Source organism: Manis javanica, chromosome 7, assembly GCF_040802235.1.
Source record: "Manis javanica isolate MJ-LG chromosome 7, MJ_LKY, whole genome shotgun sequence".
NCBI classification, from domain to species: Eukaryota; Metazoa; Chordata; class Mammalia; order Pholidota; family Manidae; genus Manis; species Manis javanica.
This window is the reverse complement of record NC_133162.1, coordinates 10,819,383-10,839,866: the sequence shown is the minus strand read 5'-3', so window position 1 is coordinate 10,839,866 and position 20,484 is coordinate 10,819,383. Positions and strand designations below refer to the sequence as shown.

Genomic DNA, 20,484 nt, shown 5'->3' with positions numbered 1-20,484 from the left:
TTTGTGCTAAGGCAATAAAATAAAAGTAAAAAGGTTTGCAGCAACTACACTTTAAATAATGAAGCTTGACAGACCTTGTTTCCCCTTAACAAGATCTACTAAAATCAAAGTTAAATATCTGGGGTCCATGAAAGACACCTGGATGGATTTTCAAGGGTGCTTAGGTTTATAATACATATATATCTATGTTGATCTTACTGCTGGAACAAGATGTTGAATAATCCGATATAAGTGCTCTGTGAAGGTACTGTTCCGTGGGCAACCACTCAAGTTAACTGTAAATTTTCCTAGTGGAAGAACATCTCTTCTTGTGTATCTAGAAAAAAAAGATATCAACCAATAAGATACTCAGGTGATTTCCATCAAAAAAGCAAAGAAAAATTAGCATTATGTTGTCATTAAAAATGAAGCTTTGATCAGTCATTCTTTCAGAGTAACAGCAATAAAAATATTTTAGCCAATAATTATATACAAGTGCTGATTACGTGCTAGAGACTATTCTGAGCACTTAAATGCTTTCTCATGTAACTCCCCAACACTCTGAGGTAGTTAGCTTTGTTTCACAGGAAAGGAATCAGGGGCACAGAAATTTTAAGTAACATGCCCTGTTCACATAGCCAACAGCTTAGCCATCAAACAGTTGAAGAATTACTAAGGGACAATGTTTAATATACATTAAATGATAAAAGCATGACATGGCTCTGCGTTTAGAGTATAACAGATCAATGTAGGAACGGAAATCTATATAGACAAAGATGGTATGAACATGTACCAAAAAATGTGTTGACGGAGATCATCTTTAAGTGAAAGGATTATAGATAATATCTATTTCCTTCTTATGCTCTCAGAACTTGCCGAAGGCACACGGTACTTTTGAAATTAGAAAACAGACCTATGGTGAAATGAGAGGGAGAGGTGCTCTGGTCCACAGACAAGTTAGACATGCACACACCAGGCCTCTCAGAGCCTCAGGGCGCACGCACACCAGGCCTCCCAGAACCTCGGGGCACACACACTGGGCCTCCCAGAGTCTCGGGGTGCACGCACACAGGGTCTCCCAGAGCCTCGGGGTGCACGCACACAGGGTCTCCCAGAGCCTCGGGGCACGCACTCCGGGCCTCCCAGAGCCTCGGGGCACACACTCCGGGCCTCCCAGAGCCTCGGGGCGCACGCACACAGGGTCTCCCAGAGCCTCGGGGCACGCACTCCGGGCCTCCCAGAGCCTCGGGGTGCACGCACACAGGGTCTCCCAGAGCCTCAGGGCACACACTCCGGGCCTCCCAGAGCCTCGGGGCGCACGCACACAGGGCCTCCCAGAGCCTCGGGGCACGCACATGGAATTCAGGTCGCCAAAGGATAAAGGAGCACATCTTATGCATCAGTCAGGTTCTTTATCTCATTTTGGCTCTTAAATTTAAGGAGATTTAATCAGAATGCTAAATGTGAAACTCAGAAAAAATAAGAAAAGGAATTTGCCTGTGATACGGTGTAACACTTCTTACACCGAACAATAAAAATCCATTTGATGATGCAGCCTAATAAACTGAAACAAATGACTCCAGAAACCCTCCTGCTCTTTGCCACGTTGAACAAAAACACCAAACTCCCTTACTTCCCACCAGAAACACAACACTTACACTGTAGAGATGAGATGTAATATAAGGTACTCAGCAGCCAAACTGTCCCCCAAAAGGGCATGAGTGAGGAACCCCAGCAGCTCCGCTCGGACTGGAGACAGCTCAGACATGAAACCTGAAACGACTGGAGAGGGAAGGGGACCAGGGTCAGGACACACACACCAGCGCCTCTCGAGCAACCCAGGTGGAAAAATGGCGATGCGGAGCAAAGCCCTATGGGCAGCAGACGACTCGGACAGACTCAACATACCAGTCTCTAAGGGATGCCAACCTTCAAAATAGAACAGCTTGATACTTTTTCTTGGCCTCACTTTAATGAGGAGAATTAACATAAAGGCAAATGGGGCACAGAAACATTGATCACTAGTGAAACCTATTCTGACGAACAGGGACTGACTCCAGCACCCCTGGAGCCCTCACACGCTGGCCACCAGCTCTGCACTTACGCTTGCAGGCCCCGCTCTCCCCCTTGCTCAGGCAGGCAGGCAGTAATGGGTTGATGTGCTGCAGCTTCTGGGCCAGAACCACATGGATTCTTGGCACTAAGGACGCAGGAGGGCTGTGCACCCTCTGTTCCTCAGCTGTGTCTGTGCACTCCATGGGGTCCAGGAGAGAAGAGGTGTCCCTGTAGAGAGATGATAAAGCGTCAGCTCACAGACACAGCAGCTGTACAGGAGTAAAAATAACATGCATCTCTGAAAATAAAATGAGACGTCAAGCCAAGAACAGTCCCACCTGTGCGTCTCCTTAAAGAACAGAAAACGGCTCCTCATTCTAAACTGTTTCAGCACATGGACTTCAGGCTAGTTAGGTCCTATTATGATATAGTTCATTTATTTTGTTCTTCAAGAACAGTAAGATTTTTACTCAGTATGCTCTAAGTGCAGTAAACAGCATGCAGTATGTCCTCATAGGGTTATTTTGAAAAACACTCTTTTTTAAGCCATCATCAGCTGGGGACATCAAATCCTTCATAGCATGTTTGAAAACTGAGGTCCTTATCTGAACAGCCAAGCATCTCATTCAGTGTGTGAAGAATTCCTCATCTCTATCTTGTTTAACTGTTTCTCCTAAATTTTGGTCTTACATGATAACCTCCCTTGGACAGACAGTGAGCATGGAAAATAAAGTGTGAGTTTTTCAGCTTTGCTAAATAAATTAGCAAATGACAGATTTATTGTGAGATGATTGAAACAATAACTGAAATGTTTTCTTAGATCTTCAGACTTTACAGACTGACTGCAGAGCCATCAATTCATATTACTATCCTCCTTAAATACGAGAAGGATGAAAACCACCTTTAGTGTGTACCATGTGCTGGGCAGTGTTCTTTGCTTTGCACACAGATTCATTAAAACCTCACAACCATCCTCATTTGCAAAGAGGAAACCAAGGCCCTGCGAAGTCAGTTCCAAGGTCACACAGCCAGTAAGGGCCCAAACCAGGGTTCCGACCCAGGGTTCCGACTCAGTCTGTGAATGAAGAGACTGCAGCAGGAAAATCATCGTAACCAGAAACAGCCAGGACAAGCAATTTTATATACTATTATTAAGGAACTGTTGTCTCCTAAAGTTGTTTAAAATTTTTGTTTTACATCATTTTTAAAATGTGAAAATATTAAGTTCTTCCTATGGAGAAACCAGCATGAATGTTCAATATTCAACAAGATATCTCTACAGTAGGGGGGCAGGATTCCTTGCTTTTGGCAACCTCAAAACAAAACAAAAAAAAGAGTAAGGAAGATATGGATTTGGGGGATATACTGTTAAGTGGGAAATATGTAAGAGTACATGTACCATGGCACCTCTTGTAAGACCGAAGGGGGAGTAAAACACACACCTATTTACTTTTTGCAAAAAGAAACACAGGAAGGATAAAAGCAGAAACTGAGATTGGCTCCCTATGGGAGATGAATGGGAACAGGGTTTTTGATATACAGACTTGGAAATATATGAAGATATTTGTAAATGTGTGTATGTGTGGGTATGTGTATGTTTCCTAGTTCTGTCTGCTAAAAGGGCATAGAAGCAAAGCCAACACAGTACCAATGAGCATGGCATATTCAGATCTTGATTTTTAAATATTATCCCTCAACTAAAAGAAACTGGTGCTCCTTGTAAAAATGGCCACTATTAGGGCTGGAGTGTGGGAAGAACAAGACAAGGCTGATCCCGCATAATATGTCATAAAATATATATTCAGAAATGATGAAGGTCATGTCAGAAAGGACCCAGAATCTGCTTATATTAGATCCCACTACCCAAATATGGGAAAATTTGAATCTCAAAATAAATAACAGATTAGCATCCATGCTGATATAAACACATTACTTGAGTAAATAAATGAGAAGGGAAATCTCTCTTCTGGTAGAACGCTAATAAGTAAATGGAGAAGGAATGATTAAGACTGAAAATCACAATCACAGTAATGATTGATTCAAGCAAGAATCACCAATGGACACTAAAAATAACTGGGGGAAAGTTAAATGAAACTAGATGTTTATACAGTCTCAAAGTATCTCCCTCCAAATTACATGTTAACTACAAAGTGAAAAATATTAACTTTACAGGGCTAGAAACCTGGTAGATACCAGCTTAACCAAGTGATCAAAATGAGCATCACCAGGAATGGGACAACCTGACATCACACGCCTCCTGATACAATACACTGGGAAGGAAACATCACTTATGTGCTATTTATACCCTAAACGGGTAATGTGAAGCTAACTGTGAGAACCATCCGAAAAACCCAAGCTGAGAGACAGCCTACCAATAACTGCTTTGTACCCGTCAAAAGGGCCCAGGCCCTCTGCTCTCTCCCACGGGAGGGCGTGACAAAAGGACGGCCACCTGCGGACTGGGAAATGGCCCTCAGCAGATGTCCCATTCACTGGCACCCTAATCTTGGACTTCCCAGCCTCTGCAACTGTGAGAAATGAATTGTCATTGTTTAAGTAAAAAAGAAAAAAAAAAAGTCTCAAGGCCATAGAAGACAAAAGCTGAGGACTGCCCAAGGTTAATGCAAGAAGTACCCTGCACCAGGGGGAAAAACCTGCCAGAAAGAATAGGAATGAGACAATGAGGGAAATGAAGTACAGCCTGAGGGTTGGTGTATTGTGTACTCATGGCAAATTTCCTAATTTTGATAGCTGTATTCTGATTATACCTGAGAAAGCCTTCATTCCTAGGAAACAGGAACTCAAGTATTTGGGACATGATGTATGCAACTTACTCCCATGTGTTTCAGAAAAATGTACACATGTGGACAAAAGTGTGTGTATGACAGCACAAATGAATTACAAAGGAACTGACGCACAAGTGTTAACAGCCAACAAATACGAGTAAAGGAAAAGAGTTCTTTGTAACTGTCCTACTTTTCTGAAAGTTTAAAGTTAGATCAAAATAACGTTACCAAGAAAAGAGTGAGTAAGACTCACCTTTCATCATTATTCAGTATACTTAGCACAGGATCCACAGACAGTATGCCGTATAACTCAAGAACATCGTTTACTTTGAAACAATCCCAGTCTTCATAGACCTAAGAAGACCACATGAAATCAAACCGTTAGGGACTAAAAAAATACTAAAAAGCATAAAATATTAGTGAAGTTAAAGTGATAATAAAAATAGTATCTTAGAACTATCAGGAAATGGACCTTTATTTCATAACTGGGACTAAGAGAGGTTAGTAAAGTATGTGCCGAAGTCATTCTGCTAACTAGAAGTAAGTTAATAAAACACAGGACTCCTGATGCCCAGACCAATTTGTTTTCAAAATACCACACTACTTCAAAGAAAACATTTTTCCTAAAGGATGAAGGTCAACTAAAACTAGAAACATGCATTATCTCAAAATCTGTTAACTATACTAAGGGGGGAAAAAACAGGACTACTAATTTTGGATTTATTCACAAAGTTTACAACATCAGGATTAACAGAAAACTTAGAGCGGCCACGAGGTTCTTCACAATAAAAAAAAAAAACTTTCGAAGTTGTCTGTCACAATGGACCTCAGTACTTAAAGCCTCCTGGTTGGTAAGACCTAACAGAAGTATGGCAGGAAGAATATTGTAATTCTGGCCCCCAAGTCACATAATTCAAGTGCCATTTAATTTAAAGCCACAATAAATAAGAATGGAAATTCACACTGATCATTCTGGCAACTTGAATCACTTAACTGTTTATCAGGATTAAAATGCCAGGATAAGCAAGAGAGGAGACCAAACTATTCATGGTTTTCCTATTTAATTTTAAATACAAATGAGAAATGGATTTTGATAAGAGAAGGAAAAATGGTGAAAATGAAGTAGATATTAAGAAGGTAGAAATGATGTAGGAAAGCAGACATGAATTTAAAAATTGCTCCACCTCTGTGTTTCAAATATTCTTTAATTCTTTAAGAATGCCGTGGTAGGCAGAAAACGCCTTCTAAAGATGTCTACATGCCAGTCCCCAAAATCTGTAAATGTTACCTTACAAGCAAAAGGGACTCGAATCAGTTAAGGACCTTGGTATGGGGAGTATTCTGCATCACCTGGGCAGGCCCAGTCTAACCGCACAGGTCCTTAAAATTGGAGACTCCTTCCTACCTATGGTCAGAGGGAGATGTGACTATGAAAGAACGGCCAGGGAGATGCCCTGTGGCTGGTTTGAAGATGCAGGAAGGGGCCACAAGCCATGGACTGTGGGCACTTCCAGAAAGAATGCAGCCCTGCCCACGCCCTGGGTTCACCCCCAGGGAGGTTCCTGTTGGGCTTGGGACCTAAAGCCTGTAAGGTGATACATTTTTGTTTTAAGCCATTAAGTTTGTGGTGATTGTTACACCAGCAACAGAAAACTAATACAAATTCTAAGAGTTTTCCATTTAATTTCTGGTACACACAACACTTCTGTATCAACGTCAGGGCTAATTACCTTCACAAGGCATGCAGGGCCCTTCTCCCCTGGCAATGGGAAGTTCAAGTCAAATGGAGAAGAGAGGTTCAGGGAGCTCAGCTGTTGCCCCGTGGAAGCTTCAGTTTCTAACCGTTTTGGCTCTCCACACCACTGAAGACCAACACTCCCTAAATACAAAGGATAGCACTGCACTGAGTCATTTCCGTAGAGATAAAGAACTTTTCTAAAGAGCCTTTCAAGTTTGATATAAATGATACTTCTGACCTCACAAACTTCAGATTGTTACTTTTTTTTAAAGAAATAATATATACTAACAAAGCCCTCTGACCTAAAACAAGAATATTTAGAAAATCTGAAAAATTTACACCTTTCTTCCCCCTATGATAAAATGGCAACAAGTTCCTCCCATCAACTCTCAAGTGTAAGTACTTTAAAAAGTTTGTACTTAATATGGTTACTTTGACATTTTTGACCTGAGGAATATGTGGCCTACTGACAACAAAACTACCTTGGTAGAACCATCTTTTTTCTACTCATTAAGCAGAATAAAGTGGCATATGGCAATCAATTCATTTACCAAATATTCATTAACATCCACTGTATACCAGGAATCAGACTAGTTGGGGATACAAATATGATTAAAAGATACCCTCTATCCCCAAAGTAGTCACAATTTAGGTCTGATAACTAATTAAAATCAATGTATAGCCTGCCATATCATAGAATATTGTTCAGCAATAAAAAGAAATAAACTACTTAAATACACAAAACAACTTGGAATTTTGCTGAATGAAAAAAGCCAATCCATAATGTTTATGTACTTTATGACTCCACTCATCTAACATTCTTGAAATGATAAAATTATAGATACAGAGAATTGATTAGTATCTGCCAGGGTTAGGGACTTGGGGAGAAGGGAGAGACAAGAGGAGGTGCACATAGAAGGGCAGCATGAGAGATCTAGGCGGTGGATATTGTTCTCTATCTTGAGTGTGGTAGTAGTTACATGAATCTATGCATGTGCTGAAATTGCACAGAACTAAATACACACACACACAAATAATACATGTGAAAAATATGAATTCTGAATAAGTTCAATGGATTATACCAACATCCACTGTTATGATATTCTACAACAGTTACACAAGACGTTACCATCAGGGGAAACGGGGTTAGGGGTATCCAGGATTTCCCCATATCATTTCTTACAATTACATGTGAATCTACACGTACACAAAGAAGTTACAAATATATATAGCTTGAATGATTGCCTAGAAACAAACAAGTCAGACTTTACATATATGATGCATTCAAATGTATAAAAAGCCCTGCGGTGTGACATTCAAACAGAGGGGCCAGAAACTGAGAGGAGCAACAGTTGTTTAAGTGATAAGAAAGAATTACCACAGATCCTGGGTTCTAACATGTCACTCACTGTCATTACATACCGTTAATTTTAATAAACATTGGGGGGTTCAGAGAGAAAATAAGGGTATTATCACATTTGTATGTATTTACTGTCAGACACTCCAATTTAAAAACATTAACATATGCCTCAGCATTAAGGAAATACAATATGAACTTATAAAATAGAATTGCGCACAGTTGAAGAAACTAAACAGAAACTCTTTGTTGTATTTGCCCTCTTTGTACAATTTATTTCTAGTTTTATACCTTTGTGGTCTGAGAAGGTGGTTGGTAGAATTTCAGTCTTTTGGAATTTACTGAGGCTCTTTTTGTGGCCTAGTATGTGGTCTATTCTGGAGAATGTTCCATGTGCACTTGAGAAGAATGTGTATCCTGCTGCTTTTGGGTGTAGAGTTCTGTAGATGTCTGTTAGGTCCATCTGTTCTAGGGTGTTGTTCAGTGCCTCTGTGTCCTTACTTATTTTCTGTCTGGTGGATCTGTCCTTTGGAGCGAGTGGTGTGTTGAAGTCTCCTAGAACAAATGTATTGCGTTCTATTTCCTCCTTTAGTTCTGTTAGTATTTGTTTCACATACATAGGTGCTCCTGTATTGGGTGCATATATATTTATAATGGTTATATCCTCTTGTTGGAATGCTCCCTTTATCATTATGTAATGTCCTTATTATGTCTTGTTACTTTCTTTGTTTTGAAGTGTATTTTGTCTGATACAAGTACTGCAACACCTGCTCTTTTCTCCTTATTGTTTGCATGAAATATTTTTTTCCATCCCTTGACTTTTAGTCTGTGCATGTCTTTGGGTTTGAGGTCTCTTGTAAGCAGCATATAGAAGGGTCTTGCTTTTTTATCCATTCTATTACTCTGTGTCTTTTCATTGGTGCATTCAGTCCATTTACATTTAGGGTGATTATTGAAAGGTATGTACTTATTGCCATTGCAGGCTTTAGATTCGTGGTTACCAAAGGTTCAAGGGTAGCTTCTTTACTATCTAACTGTCCAACTTAACTTGCTTATTAAGCTATTATAAACACAGTCTGATGATTCTTTATTTCTCTCCCTTCTTATTCCTCCTCCTCCATTCTTTATGTTAGGTGTTTTATTCTGTACTCTTTTGTGTTTCCTTTGACTGCTTTTGTGAATAGTTGATTTTATTTTTTTGCCTTTAGTTAGTATTTGGTTGGTCTGCTTTCTTTGGTGTGATTTTATTTTCTCTGGTGACATCTCTTTAGCCTTAGGAGTGCTCCCATCTAGAGCAGTCCCTTTAAAATATCCTGTAGAGGTGGTTTGTGGGAGGCAAATTCCTTCAGCTTTTGCTTGTCTGGGAATTATTTAATCCCACCTTCATATTTAAATGATAATCATGCTGGATGCAGTATCCTTGGTTCAAGGCCCTTCTGTTTCATTGCATTAAATAGATCATGCCATTCTCTTCTGGCCTGTAAGGTTTCTGTCGAGAAGTCTGATGATAGCCTGATGGGTTTCCTTCATAGGTGACCTTTTTTCTCTCTCTAGCTGCCTTTAATACTCTTTCCTTGTCCTTGATCTTTGCCATTTTAATTATTATATGTCTTGGTGTTGTCTTCCTTGCGTCCCTTCTGTTGGGAGATCTGTGGGCTTCCATGGTCTGAGAGACTATTTCCTCCACCAGTTTGGGGAAGTGTTCAGCAATTATTTCTTCAAAGACACTTTCTATCCCTTTTTCTCTCTCTTCTTCTTCTGGTACCCTTATAATGCAAATATTGTTCCGTTTGGATTGGTCACACAGTTCTCTTTAATATTCTTTCATTCCTGGAGATCCTTTCATCTCTCTCTGCCTCAGCTTCTCTGTGTTCCTGTTCTCTGATTTCTATTCCATTAACAGTCTCTTGCACCTCATCCAGTCTGCTCTTAAGTCCTTCTAGGGATTGTTTTAGTTCTGTATTCTCCCTTCTAACTTGATCCTTTAGCTCTTGCATATTTCTCTGCAGGTCCATCAGCATGGTTATGACCTTTATTTTGAATTCCTTTTCAGGAAGATTGGTTGTATCTGTCTCCCCAGGCCCTCTCTCAGGGGTTGTCTGGGTGATTGTGGACTGGACCAAATTCTTCTGCCTTTTCATGGTGATAGAGGTAGTTGTAGGCAGGTGGCGTGTGTGTCAGCTGGGAGAACAAAGTCCCTTCCTGCTTGCTGGTTGCCCTGGCCCTCTCCACTGCCTGTGTCAGTTATCCACACACCAGGAGCAGCCATCCGGGCAGCTCAGAGCCCTGCGGGGAGAGGCATGTGCACCCGGTGTGCTCTCCTGCGAGAATGGTGCCCCTTCACGCCCTGCCCGGCTTCCTCTGCCTGCACTGGGGAGCTGCGCACCGTCGGTGGCCCTGGGTCTAGCCCGGGCGGCTGCATGCTGGGAGGACGCTCCGGGTGGCTGCTGTGGCTGGGCTGCTCCCAGGCTGCTCGGCTGCTGTGGCGGGGCCACACCATTGGGGGATATGAACGGTAGGCTGTTTATCACCATGAGGGGCTTCAGAGCTGCACTGCCACCCTGGGGTTAGGGCCCCCAGAGTTCCCTGGGATTCCCAGCCGCTGGGCTGAGTGCGCCGGCACGATTCCATCCAGCTGTGGGGCCCCTGTCCCTTTAAGACTTTCAGAAAGCACTCGCTTTTCTTTTGTCCGGGGGAGCCGGCTGCGGGGACCCCTCGCAGATTTTACTTTTCCATTTCCCTAATATCCAGCACACCGTGCAATGTGTGTCTGCGCTCCTGGTGCGGATTCCTAGCGCTGGTTATTTAGCAGCCCTGGGCTCCCACTCCCTCCCCATTCTGACTCCTCTCCTCCTGCTGGAGCGCTGGTGTTGGGGGTGCACTCAGGTCCTGCTGAGTCGCAGCTTGTATCTCACTCCCTTTGTGAGATGCTGAGTTCTCGCAGATGTAGATATAGCCTGGCTGTTGTACTGTATCCTCTGGTCTCTCTCTTAGGCGTAGTTGTGTTTGTTGTATTTTCAAAAATATATATGGTTTTTGGAGGAGATTTCCGCTGCCCTACTCACGCCACCATCTTGGCTCCTCTCTGTATTTGCCTATCCCAGTCTTACAGACACCAGTTGACAAGACTAATTTGTTTTACCTCCTCTCCTCCCTCTTTAACCTGCCCTCTGACTAAAGGTGCTAAAGAGACGTGACTGAACTAACAGGAGAAATAAAGACAAAGGTCCACCTGCCATAATAAAATCACTGCTCATAAAAACTGTGAATGGTAATATATGCTACTAATGCAATTCTGTCATGCTCTTAGGAAATTTCCACTTTTGGTTTCCTTGTTTGAATCAGAATCAGTTGTGTTTTAAGAAATAAACCACCACAAATGTATGTAAATACAACAAACAGAACTGTGACTAGTCTAAGGATTATCTGCTTTAAACTTTAGGAATAAGTACTAGTATATCACCATTTCATGTTTTCCTCTGGTATTTTCACTCTTACTAATTAAAGTATCATTATTTCAAAAAGAAAATAAGGATGTTTTCAAATACAAATAAATCATTTTTAGAATACAGTACTATATATACTTCCATATTATGTAAGAGCTGAGGTAAAAATAAATAGGAAGGAAGAGAAACAACCTTTCCCGGCTAACCACTGAGACTGGAGGCTCCTAAAACCTGAGAGTAGAGCAGCCCCTTCTCACTAAGCAAAGCCTCATCGCTCAGACTGACGCGGTCTGACCTATAAAATCCTTTGGAACTGTCCATAATCCTGATAAACTTAAAAGCAAGGTTGTCAAATCACTCCAGCTCCTAAATCTAGAGGTGTACCATACAGTTAGTTCTGGAAAGCAATCTACTGAGAGTAGAAGTCTGCAGGAAGCCTGCTGCACACACTACCTGCTTGTCTGGCACTTGCATTCTGGTCTTTCTGTTTATGAGGCTGTAGGTCCATGTCCTCATCATCTTCGTAACTCCTCTTGTGGCGACTGGGAGTGTAGGATGTTGAAGGACTGACTCGAGCTTGGTTTGCATTAACATAAGCGTTAAATGAAAGGTTAAGAAAAGACTACCATCAGCAGCAGAATAGCCTGAGTTATGCTAATTATATGACTATTAAAAGACTACTAGTTTGGCAATTTGGTTAAAATAAAAATGTATTTTTTAAAAAAATGCTGAACTTCCAGTTCTGATCATGAGAGTAAAAGTTTAGCCCCCATACCCTGCTGTAAAGAGATGAAAAACTGGACAGAAAATAGTATGTCTTTGGATAGCAAGGAGCATAAGGTTATGATCTTTAAATGAAAAGAATGAGATACCAGGGAAACTCCATATTCTCCCCCAACTCTCTTGGGGGCCATTTCCCAAACTGCAATAAAGAGAAGTAGAGGCCCTGCTTTTACTGGGTAGAGAGAACAGCACACAGTTCAGGGCTACTGAGCAACTGGAATTTGCAGAACAATACTAGAGAGGAAGGAGCTGCTGGTAAAAGACCCAGAAATCTGTGCAGATTGCGTTTGGGTCTTTGGCTGAATACAAAGCTGTGGATGTGCAAGTTAAGATTCCTTGAGGCCTAGCAGAGAACAGGTGCTGGTTGTTAAAATGGCTGAGAACTAAAGGAAGATGCTGGAAGTCATACAATACTAGCACCGGATCCTGCTGAACATCTAAGGCACTCAGGGGAGACCCAGAAACAGCACATCTCCTAAGTAAGAACTGTGTCCTACACAGAAGGGCTACTCCGTACCCACCCTAACAAAGCCCTAAACCAAGCCCTTACAAGGTCAAAGCGATCCACTTAAATCACCTGCCTGTCAGAACAAACACAACATTCTTGAAATGCAGATAAAAATTTCTGTAATGCTGTATATCAGCATACAATAACATATTATTAGTTATATATGAAGAAGCAAGAAAATATGACTTATAACTAGAGTTAAAAATAGTCAACAGAAATAAACCCAGAGATAAACTGGATAGTGGAATTAGCACACAAGCTCACTGAAACACAATGATAAAATTTACAATTTTAAAAGAAAAGATGGATATGAGTCAAACATGAAGACTAGCAGAGAAACGGGAACAATGAAGAAGCATCAAATGAAAAATCTAGAACTAAAAAACATCTGAAATGGAAAAAACAAAGACAGTCTCAGTCACACAGAGGACAGTAACAAGTAGTCTAATGATCATGTGACTGGAATCCCAGAAAATGAGACAAGAAAGTCTTGGACAGGAAAATATATGAAGGAATAAAGACTGAAATCTGAAAAATATCCACACATAGATCCTAAACTTAAAAAAAAAATAGCCCAAGTAAGATAAACACAAAAATACTCACACCACGGCACATCACAGTCAAACTGCCAAAAATCAGAGAGAGAACACTAGAAGCAGCCAAGGAGATGGTATATATGGGGGAACCATAAGATGATGGCTAGCCTTCCCAAAAAACAGTGGAGGCCAGAAGACAATGCAGTATCATTCAAGTGCTGGAGAGGGATCTACCTGTCAGTCAAGAATTCTATATCCAGTGAAAATATCCTTCAAAAATAAAGGTGAAATAAAGATATTTCCAGTTGAGCCAAAGCTGAGAGAATTCATCACCAACAAGTTAATATTAAAACAAAAAAAAAGTTAGTAAAATGATTTCCAATAAAAAATAAAGAACAGAGAGAGATAATGGTAAATATGTACACAAATATACAAAAGATGTTTTTTCTTTTTTCTTCATTTATGCAGAAAACATCTACTTATAGCTATTTTAAAATAATGATACATGGTTGGCCTTATAAGCACAAGTCAAGTAATAGCACAACATCAGAACAGAAAATGGGAGGGGATAAATGGAAGCAAGCTGTTGCAATGATGGAGGATGAAAGAAGAGATCACAAAGGAAATTAGAAAATATTTTGAACTGAATGACAGTAAAAACATCAAAATTTGCAGAAAACAACTAAAGCAGTGATGTAAGAGAAACTTAAAGCCCTAAGTGCTAATATTAGAAAAGAAGGAAGATTGAAATTAATAATCTGAGCACCCACTTTGAAAGAATTAAAACTAAACTAGTAAGGAAGGAAATAATAAAAGCAGAAATCAATGAAAAAAAATAGAAAATTTAAGTAAAAATTTAGTTCTCTGACAAACCAGGAACACTGATCAAGGATAAAAGAAAAAAACTTAACGTTACTGGAAATGAAGAGATCATTGCTCGATATCCCCCAGAGAAAATAAGAAAATACTATGAAAAGCTTTATGCTAATTGACACAAATTCAAATACTAAGATTAAATAACACAACTTATCACAACTGACACACAAACAAAAACGGTCCAAAAACTGAACTGAAAATGTTCTTACAAAGAAAATGCCAGGTCCAAAACTGGAAACAACCTAACTGCTCAACAAGTGGAGACAAATAAACAAAATACCATCAGCAATAAAAAGGAATGAACTACTGATACACACACACAGATGAATCTCAAATGCATTATACTGAATGAAAGAAATCAAGACACAAAAGACTCTATATTATATGACTGATTTGTATGATATACAAGAATAGGTAAAATGAAGCTACAGTGAAAGAAACTGGGACAGGACAATGGTTACAACAGAACCATTTACTAGCTAACTTCATTGGGGTAAAAAGACTAAGTTCTTATAAACTCAAAATCCAAATTGTGGTCTATTCAATTAAGGAAATATAATCAGGAACCATTTAACTCAAGAAAGTTCCAAAAAAGGATATTTCTTTTACCCACACAGATTCCCCAGGCACTGGAACACAATAGAAAGTCTGTCTTTCCAAAGTGGTAGTTCGTGGAGAGTTTATATCAACTTCTTGTTGAGGCTGTAATGTATACAAAAATGTATTTAAACATTTTATTAGGAAAAAAAAATTTTTTTTTTGATTAGCAACCACATTTTCATGTTATTTATAAAGCCATAGTAAATATTTCACATTAAGAGTTAACTTATTTAACAAGTAAATCCAAACTAAATTCAAACTATCACTCATATTTTACAAGAAAACTAACATAAAATCATCTCACACACAATAATCAATATACTACCTTCCCTGAAATCCCTAACACATAGCACTTGGTTACCAAATAAATCCTTTTGAATAAATAAGATGTTATTAGTTTTTTCCAAAGACTTACAATAAGCACATTGTGATCCCACTGTCTCTTTCATAGAAAACTATCAGATTCAGCCTATAAAATAGGAATTTAATGAAATACTCATTATGATATAGCTGTGACATGAGATTTAAGAATCAGATATCATTCCCTAGAAAAGACATGTTCTTTATTTCAAATATACTTAGAATACAGTAAGAGGTACAAAGGACCCAAGAAGTATCATTAAAAAGTTACGTTAATAAACACGTATTACTTTTATGGTAAAAAAAATCCCCTTAAAAGTAAAATAAAATGTATAATCCATTTTGTAGAGAGGAAATAAACCACCCAAGAGACATAAAATCTGAGCCCGAGACGACATGTACATGCTGGATTTTCTGTTTGTTTCTTTCTAGGCCCGAAGTCCCCCTTTTCAGGTATACATTGCTTTTCCTCAGGACTCTTTAGCAAGACAGTAACAAACTCTCTCTGCCTTTGGTTGTGTCACAGATGGACAGCTGCAGCTATTTTATTTTCTCATTTCCATAGGCTGAGATTATTGCATTACCATACACTAAAAAAGGCTGTGTATTAGCATATTAGCCTCACATGCCTAAGGGCTCCTTAGACAAGGAATGTGGTAGCATTTACAAAGCCTGATTGGACTTGGCACCACATTTTTGCTCATGGAAACACTAGTGGAAACCAATGCTGGGAGACCTGAAGACCCTCACATGCTGGGACAGAGGAGGCCCGACCTTCCTGAGTCTGTCACTCTGAATAGCTGTAGGAAGTTACGCTTCTGTTCAATATAATCTTTGTGGCAACCTTCCAAGTTAGGGATATTCTTCTGTCCAGATTGGCCCACTGAACTAGAGCACTTTAATCAGAACAACAGTTCCTGTGAATGAACGGGCTGGCACTGGGGTTTGTATGGGAATCCCTTCAAGTTTCGGTAATTACGCAGGAGGCCGACTCCCAGAGAGTAAAGAGCCCCACATAACCTGATCAAATGACATTCTGGATCTGCAGAGAACCTGCGACACTTGTTGTTTTTCCAGCAACTGACAATTACAGTCTGTGTTTCAACAGAACCCCATGAAAAACACAAAAAGCAAAACATGGGAGACATTTGTGATGAATACACTTTGACATGCTGATAATCTTATTTTACTATTAAATGAAAGATAATTCTAAACTTTTCCCAGTTATGTGGCAGGCATATTGAACAGGTAGGTGTCTGAATGAAATTTAACTTAATATTGCATGTTGTTCATCTATTCTCAGAAAAGCTATAAAAAAAGTAGACAGACTCTCGTTTCTCTCTAATTGTTTGTCTAGTTAAGTTATCATCTCAAGACTATCCCTTTCACAACAATTATTATATCCAGTGTTCTGACTTCTGCCACTATTGATATGTAAGAGTTTCTATTACCTCCTTTTATCAAAGCTTAAATTTATTAAAAAGTTTTTTCATCCCAGGAAAAAAAGGGCAGGATTTAAACCAATTTAATTAAGCAAGTGTTAAGCCCTCAGTTAATCTTCCCCTTCCATTTTAAAAGAATTTATAATAACCTGTAATTTTTTTAACCAAGTATAAAGATACTGGGAAAAGAAAGGTATCAGTTTTTTTCTCCTTCACATTTTTTTATTTTGGTATCATTAATATACAATTACATGAGTAACACTGTGGTTCTTAGATTGCCCCCATTATCAAGTCCCCACCACATACCCCATTACAGTCACTGTCCATCAGTGTAGTAAGATGCTCTAGAATCACTACTTGTCTTCTCTGTGCTGTACTGCCTTCCCTGTGCACCCCCACCCCCATTATGTGTGCTAATTGTAATGCCCCTTTTTCCACTTATCCCTCCCTTCCCACCCACCCTCCCCAGTCCCTTTCCCTTTGGTAACTGTTAGTTCATTCTTGGGTTCTGTGAGTCTGCTGCTGTTTCGTTCCTTCAGTTTTTCTTTGTTATTATACTCCACAGGTGAGTGAAGGAATCAGTTTTGTCATTTGCAATATACCACATTTTAAGAAATTTTTAGAAAATTGGAAATATTATCAGAGAAACTCTCAAAAGGAAAACACTTAACATGACTTCTCAGAACTTATTTACACACAAGATAAATAACTTTAACATCAACCAAAGGTAAATAATAAATTTTATTTTTTATTTGTTTTTTATATATAAATTTCTGCTTAGGAAAAAAATGCTTATTAAAATGTATATATCTTAAGGATACATACCCCACACTCTGCTACATCTCTGTATTTGCCAAAATGAAGAACCTATGACCCAAAACAAAGGATAACAGTATTTTATTAGTATATCCAAATCAAATCTACCATAAACAATGCAAGGACAAAATTAATACTAATACTACCAATTATAAACCAAGTTTCATGAAGAAAGTACCACATACACGTGCTTTTGTGTTCCGGTTGACTGTTTCATACACTCCCATGTAAAACTCAGGGTCAAACATATCCTGAACCATGCAGCGAAACTTCACAAAACTGTTAGGTTTCAAATAATGAAGGGGAACTTCATTTAGTGATGGTACCTTAAAGGAAAACAAGTCAATCAAATCTTGTTTATAAAACATAAAGCACATATACACAGACTATACACCCAGATCCAAACTCCAAAACACACACGCGCACACGCACACATACCCCAAGCGCCATTAAGGAGCCGATGTCTCAAAGTCAGTGTAACGTAACTGCTGGACAAGAGAACTTCCTGAGTTCTAGCAAGTTTGTGTAATGACATTCGACTATAATGTGAAAAGATGCTCCTCCTCTAGAACACTTTTCAAGTAGCACAAAGGCATTTGCTTTTTTGAACTCTCCTCTTAAAACTAGTATATGCCGTCTTACTACACTGATGGACAGTGACTGCACTGGGGTGTGGGTGGGGACTTGATAATATGGGTGAATGTAGTAACCATATTGTTTTTTCATGTGAAACCTTCATAAGAGTGAATATCAATAATACCTTACTAAAAAATTTTTTACTAGAAAAGAAAAAAACTAGTACATGCCAATCTTTAAAAATAAAGATAATAAAGATAATTGAAGCTCTCATAAGAACCAATTTTTTTGTTTTAGAAAGTAATGTGGTTGGGTACTGCCACCTAGAGGCACCAATATCGGAAGCATTCAACTGCTTTGATTAAAGCTGAAAACAAGGCCACAGAGACCACAGCCTTTTAACACTCGCACACTTGAGGCAGCAGGCAGTACAGTCAGCTGTACGGTTTAAAACTGTACGCAGATCATACTCTGAGACTGGACATTGGCCCAACCATCTCTCCATCAAACAGCAGTAAGCTTACCCATTTAGGAGCATTATTTTCCTTCAGTTTCTCCTTAAAATATTCAATTACTTTCTTCTCCCAGTCAGGATTAACTCCATTTTGGGCTGAAAGAAAAATATACTTTTCAAAGGTGAACGTAAAATATATAATAATAGACGATGTGCAGGCGAGTCACGTATTCAGGTGACTTGCCCAAAGCACAGGGCTGCCCGGCGGGCAGGTTGGAGATCCCAGACCGGGGCGAGGCCGCCTTCCTGCACGCTCTCCCGCGCCAACAGCCCAGCTGGGAGCGCCCACGAGTGGGAGGGCGAGCCGGGCAGAGCAGCACCGGAACCACCACCTGTACAGAACACCGCTCTTGAAAACACTGCTCTATAGCATTTTTTTTTTCTTTACACCTACCCTGAAATGAAGAGCGGAAGCTGTTCTTTTAAATTTTTTATTTGGGAATAATCTCAAACTTTCCATAAAGTCCACATGAACAGTACAAAGAACACCCCTATTGTTGCTCCATTTGCTTTATCATTTACTCTGTTTTTCTGACCTGTGTGAGATTAATTTACACACATCATATATTTTTACCATTAAGTTTTCCAATGTGTGTTTCCAATTAGATTATGTTACGTAACCACAGTACTGGTATCGACCTCAGAAAATTCAAAATAGATGCAGCATTCTTCATCTTTGCTACCATCCACATCCCATTTCTATCTGGCCCAACGCTCCTTCTGTCGCACTTTTCCCCGCCAGCAGAAGACCCTGTCTAGGATCACATCTTGCTTTTAGCTATCATGTCTCTTTAATCTGGAACAGCTTCTCAACCTTTCTTTTGTGATACTCATATTTAAGAAGAATACAGGCCCTTAACAAAGATTAAAAAACCAGAAGGCCCCTCACTTGGGCTTTGTCTGCCTCTTCCTTCTGACTGACCGCAGCGATGTGTGGCCAGCCAGATTCTCTGTGATGCTGTGCCCCTGTAACGGTATCAGCCGGGGGCACAACGTCCATCTTTCCCCTTAGTGGTAACTGGGATGGCCAATGTTTCCCCTTACAACTAATAAGTCACCTGCAGGAGATGAACTTCAAGACTCTGCAAATAATTTTTATGAAATTTATTCCTCCCTCTTAGAAATACCCTGCACTGATGATTCCTGCAAAGATGAATGCAAAATGATGAGAAAGGTGTTTTTAATGTCACAGTAAAAGAAAGAAAACCAAGGTATTAGCTATGGACAGATGGAAGGACAGCCAAAGCAAAGAAAGGAAACTAATGCAGGTCAAAGAATCAGAAAGGGAGCTTCTGATGGAGGTTGTATTTGAGCTCGGCCTTGAAAGAGGGGTGACACTGACACATGCTGAGGTGTGAGGGCTTGGCATATTCTGGATGAGGAGCAAGGATGAGGGCACAGGCACTACCAGAAATACCAACACATGGAGGCACGAGTGCTGGCAGCTGCGTGAGGTGCTGTGATCAAGGTCTGTGAGGAAAACACGGCAGAGGCACAATCCTGTAGACACAGTTCAATAATGTGGCTGCAGCTGAACCTGATAACTACCTCACTCATCAATTGTGTGACCTGAGATAAAGTATTCAGCTTTTTTGGTTTAAGCGGGACCAAGTCGGGTTATTTGCAACCAAGAATCCTGCTTAGAAAGCACATATATATACTTTATCATGTTTCCCCATGAATTCTTGGCTATCTGAATTTGAGCACCACCGCATTCAATCTTGATCTAGTTTATGGGGTCAGGGGGATTGAGGAATAAAATATATATAGGCTTTTCTGCTCTCACCAACACTGTATGAGGGCTCTAGCTCTTCTACCTTATCGATTCTTGGTCCTATCAATCCTTTCAGTCCTAGTCACTGTGCTGGGTATGCACTGCTATCTCACTATGGGTCTTAGCAGGAATTTCCCTAATGACTAATGATGCTGTGAAACTTTTCATGTTTCTTGACCATTCCAATAATCCTCTTGTGAAGTGCCTACTCATAATTTTGCCTATTTTTAAAAATTGGTATTTTTTTGTGGCATTAATGATTGTACTAATTATTTGTGTATTTTACATGTAAGTCTTTCATCAGATTCATGTAGGGCAAATATTTTCTCCTCATCTGT

The 20,484-nt window shown here is 39.8% G+C and overlaps 1 protein-coding gene across 2 annotated transcripts in view; it reads right to left on the bottom strand.

The window, feature by feature from the left end:
• The window catches only part of MCMBP (minichromosome maintenance complex binding protein), a 43,647-nt gene that overhangs the window by 9,774 nt on the left and 13,389 nt on the right, over positions 1–20,484 (bottom strand). For both annotated transcript variants that reach the window (XR_012132986.1, XM_037011255.2), the window contains exons 2-11: positions 18,383–18,468; positions 17,468–17,608; positions 17,292–17,333; positions 14,665–14,766; positions 11,815–11,959; positions 6,551–6,699; positions 5,074–5,174; positions 2,084–2,262; positions 1,638–1,761; positions 199–316 (exon numbers count right to left, since the gene is read on the bottom strand). Coding sequence is in view for 1 of the 2 variants with exons in the window: in XM_037011255.2 (XP_036867150.1) it covers positions 199–316; positions 1,638–1,761; positions 2,084–2,262; positions 5,074–5,174; positions 6,551–6,699; positions 11,815–11,959; positions 14,665–14,766; positions 17,292–17,333; positions 17,468–17,608; positions 18,383–18,468 (1,187 nt within the window). In the remaining variant the exon portion in view is untranslated. The remainder of the gene's footprint in view (positions 1–198; positions 317–1,637; positions 1,762–2,083; positions 2,263–5,073; positions 5,175–6,550; positions 6,700–11,814; positions 11,960–14,664; positions 14,767–17,291; positions 17,334–17,467; positions 17,609–18,382; positions 18,469–20,484) is intronic.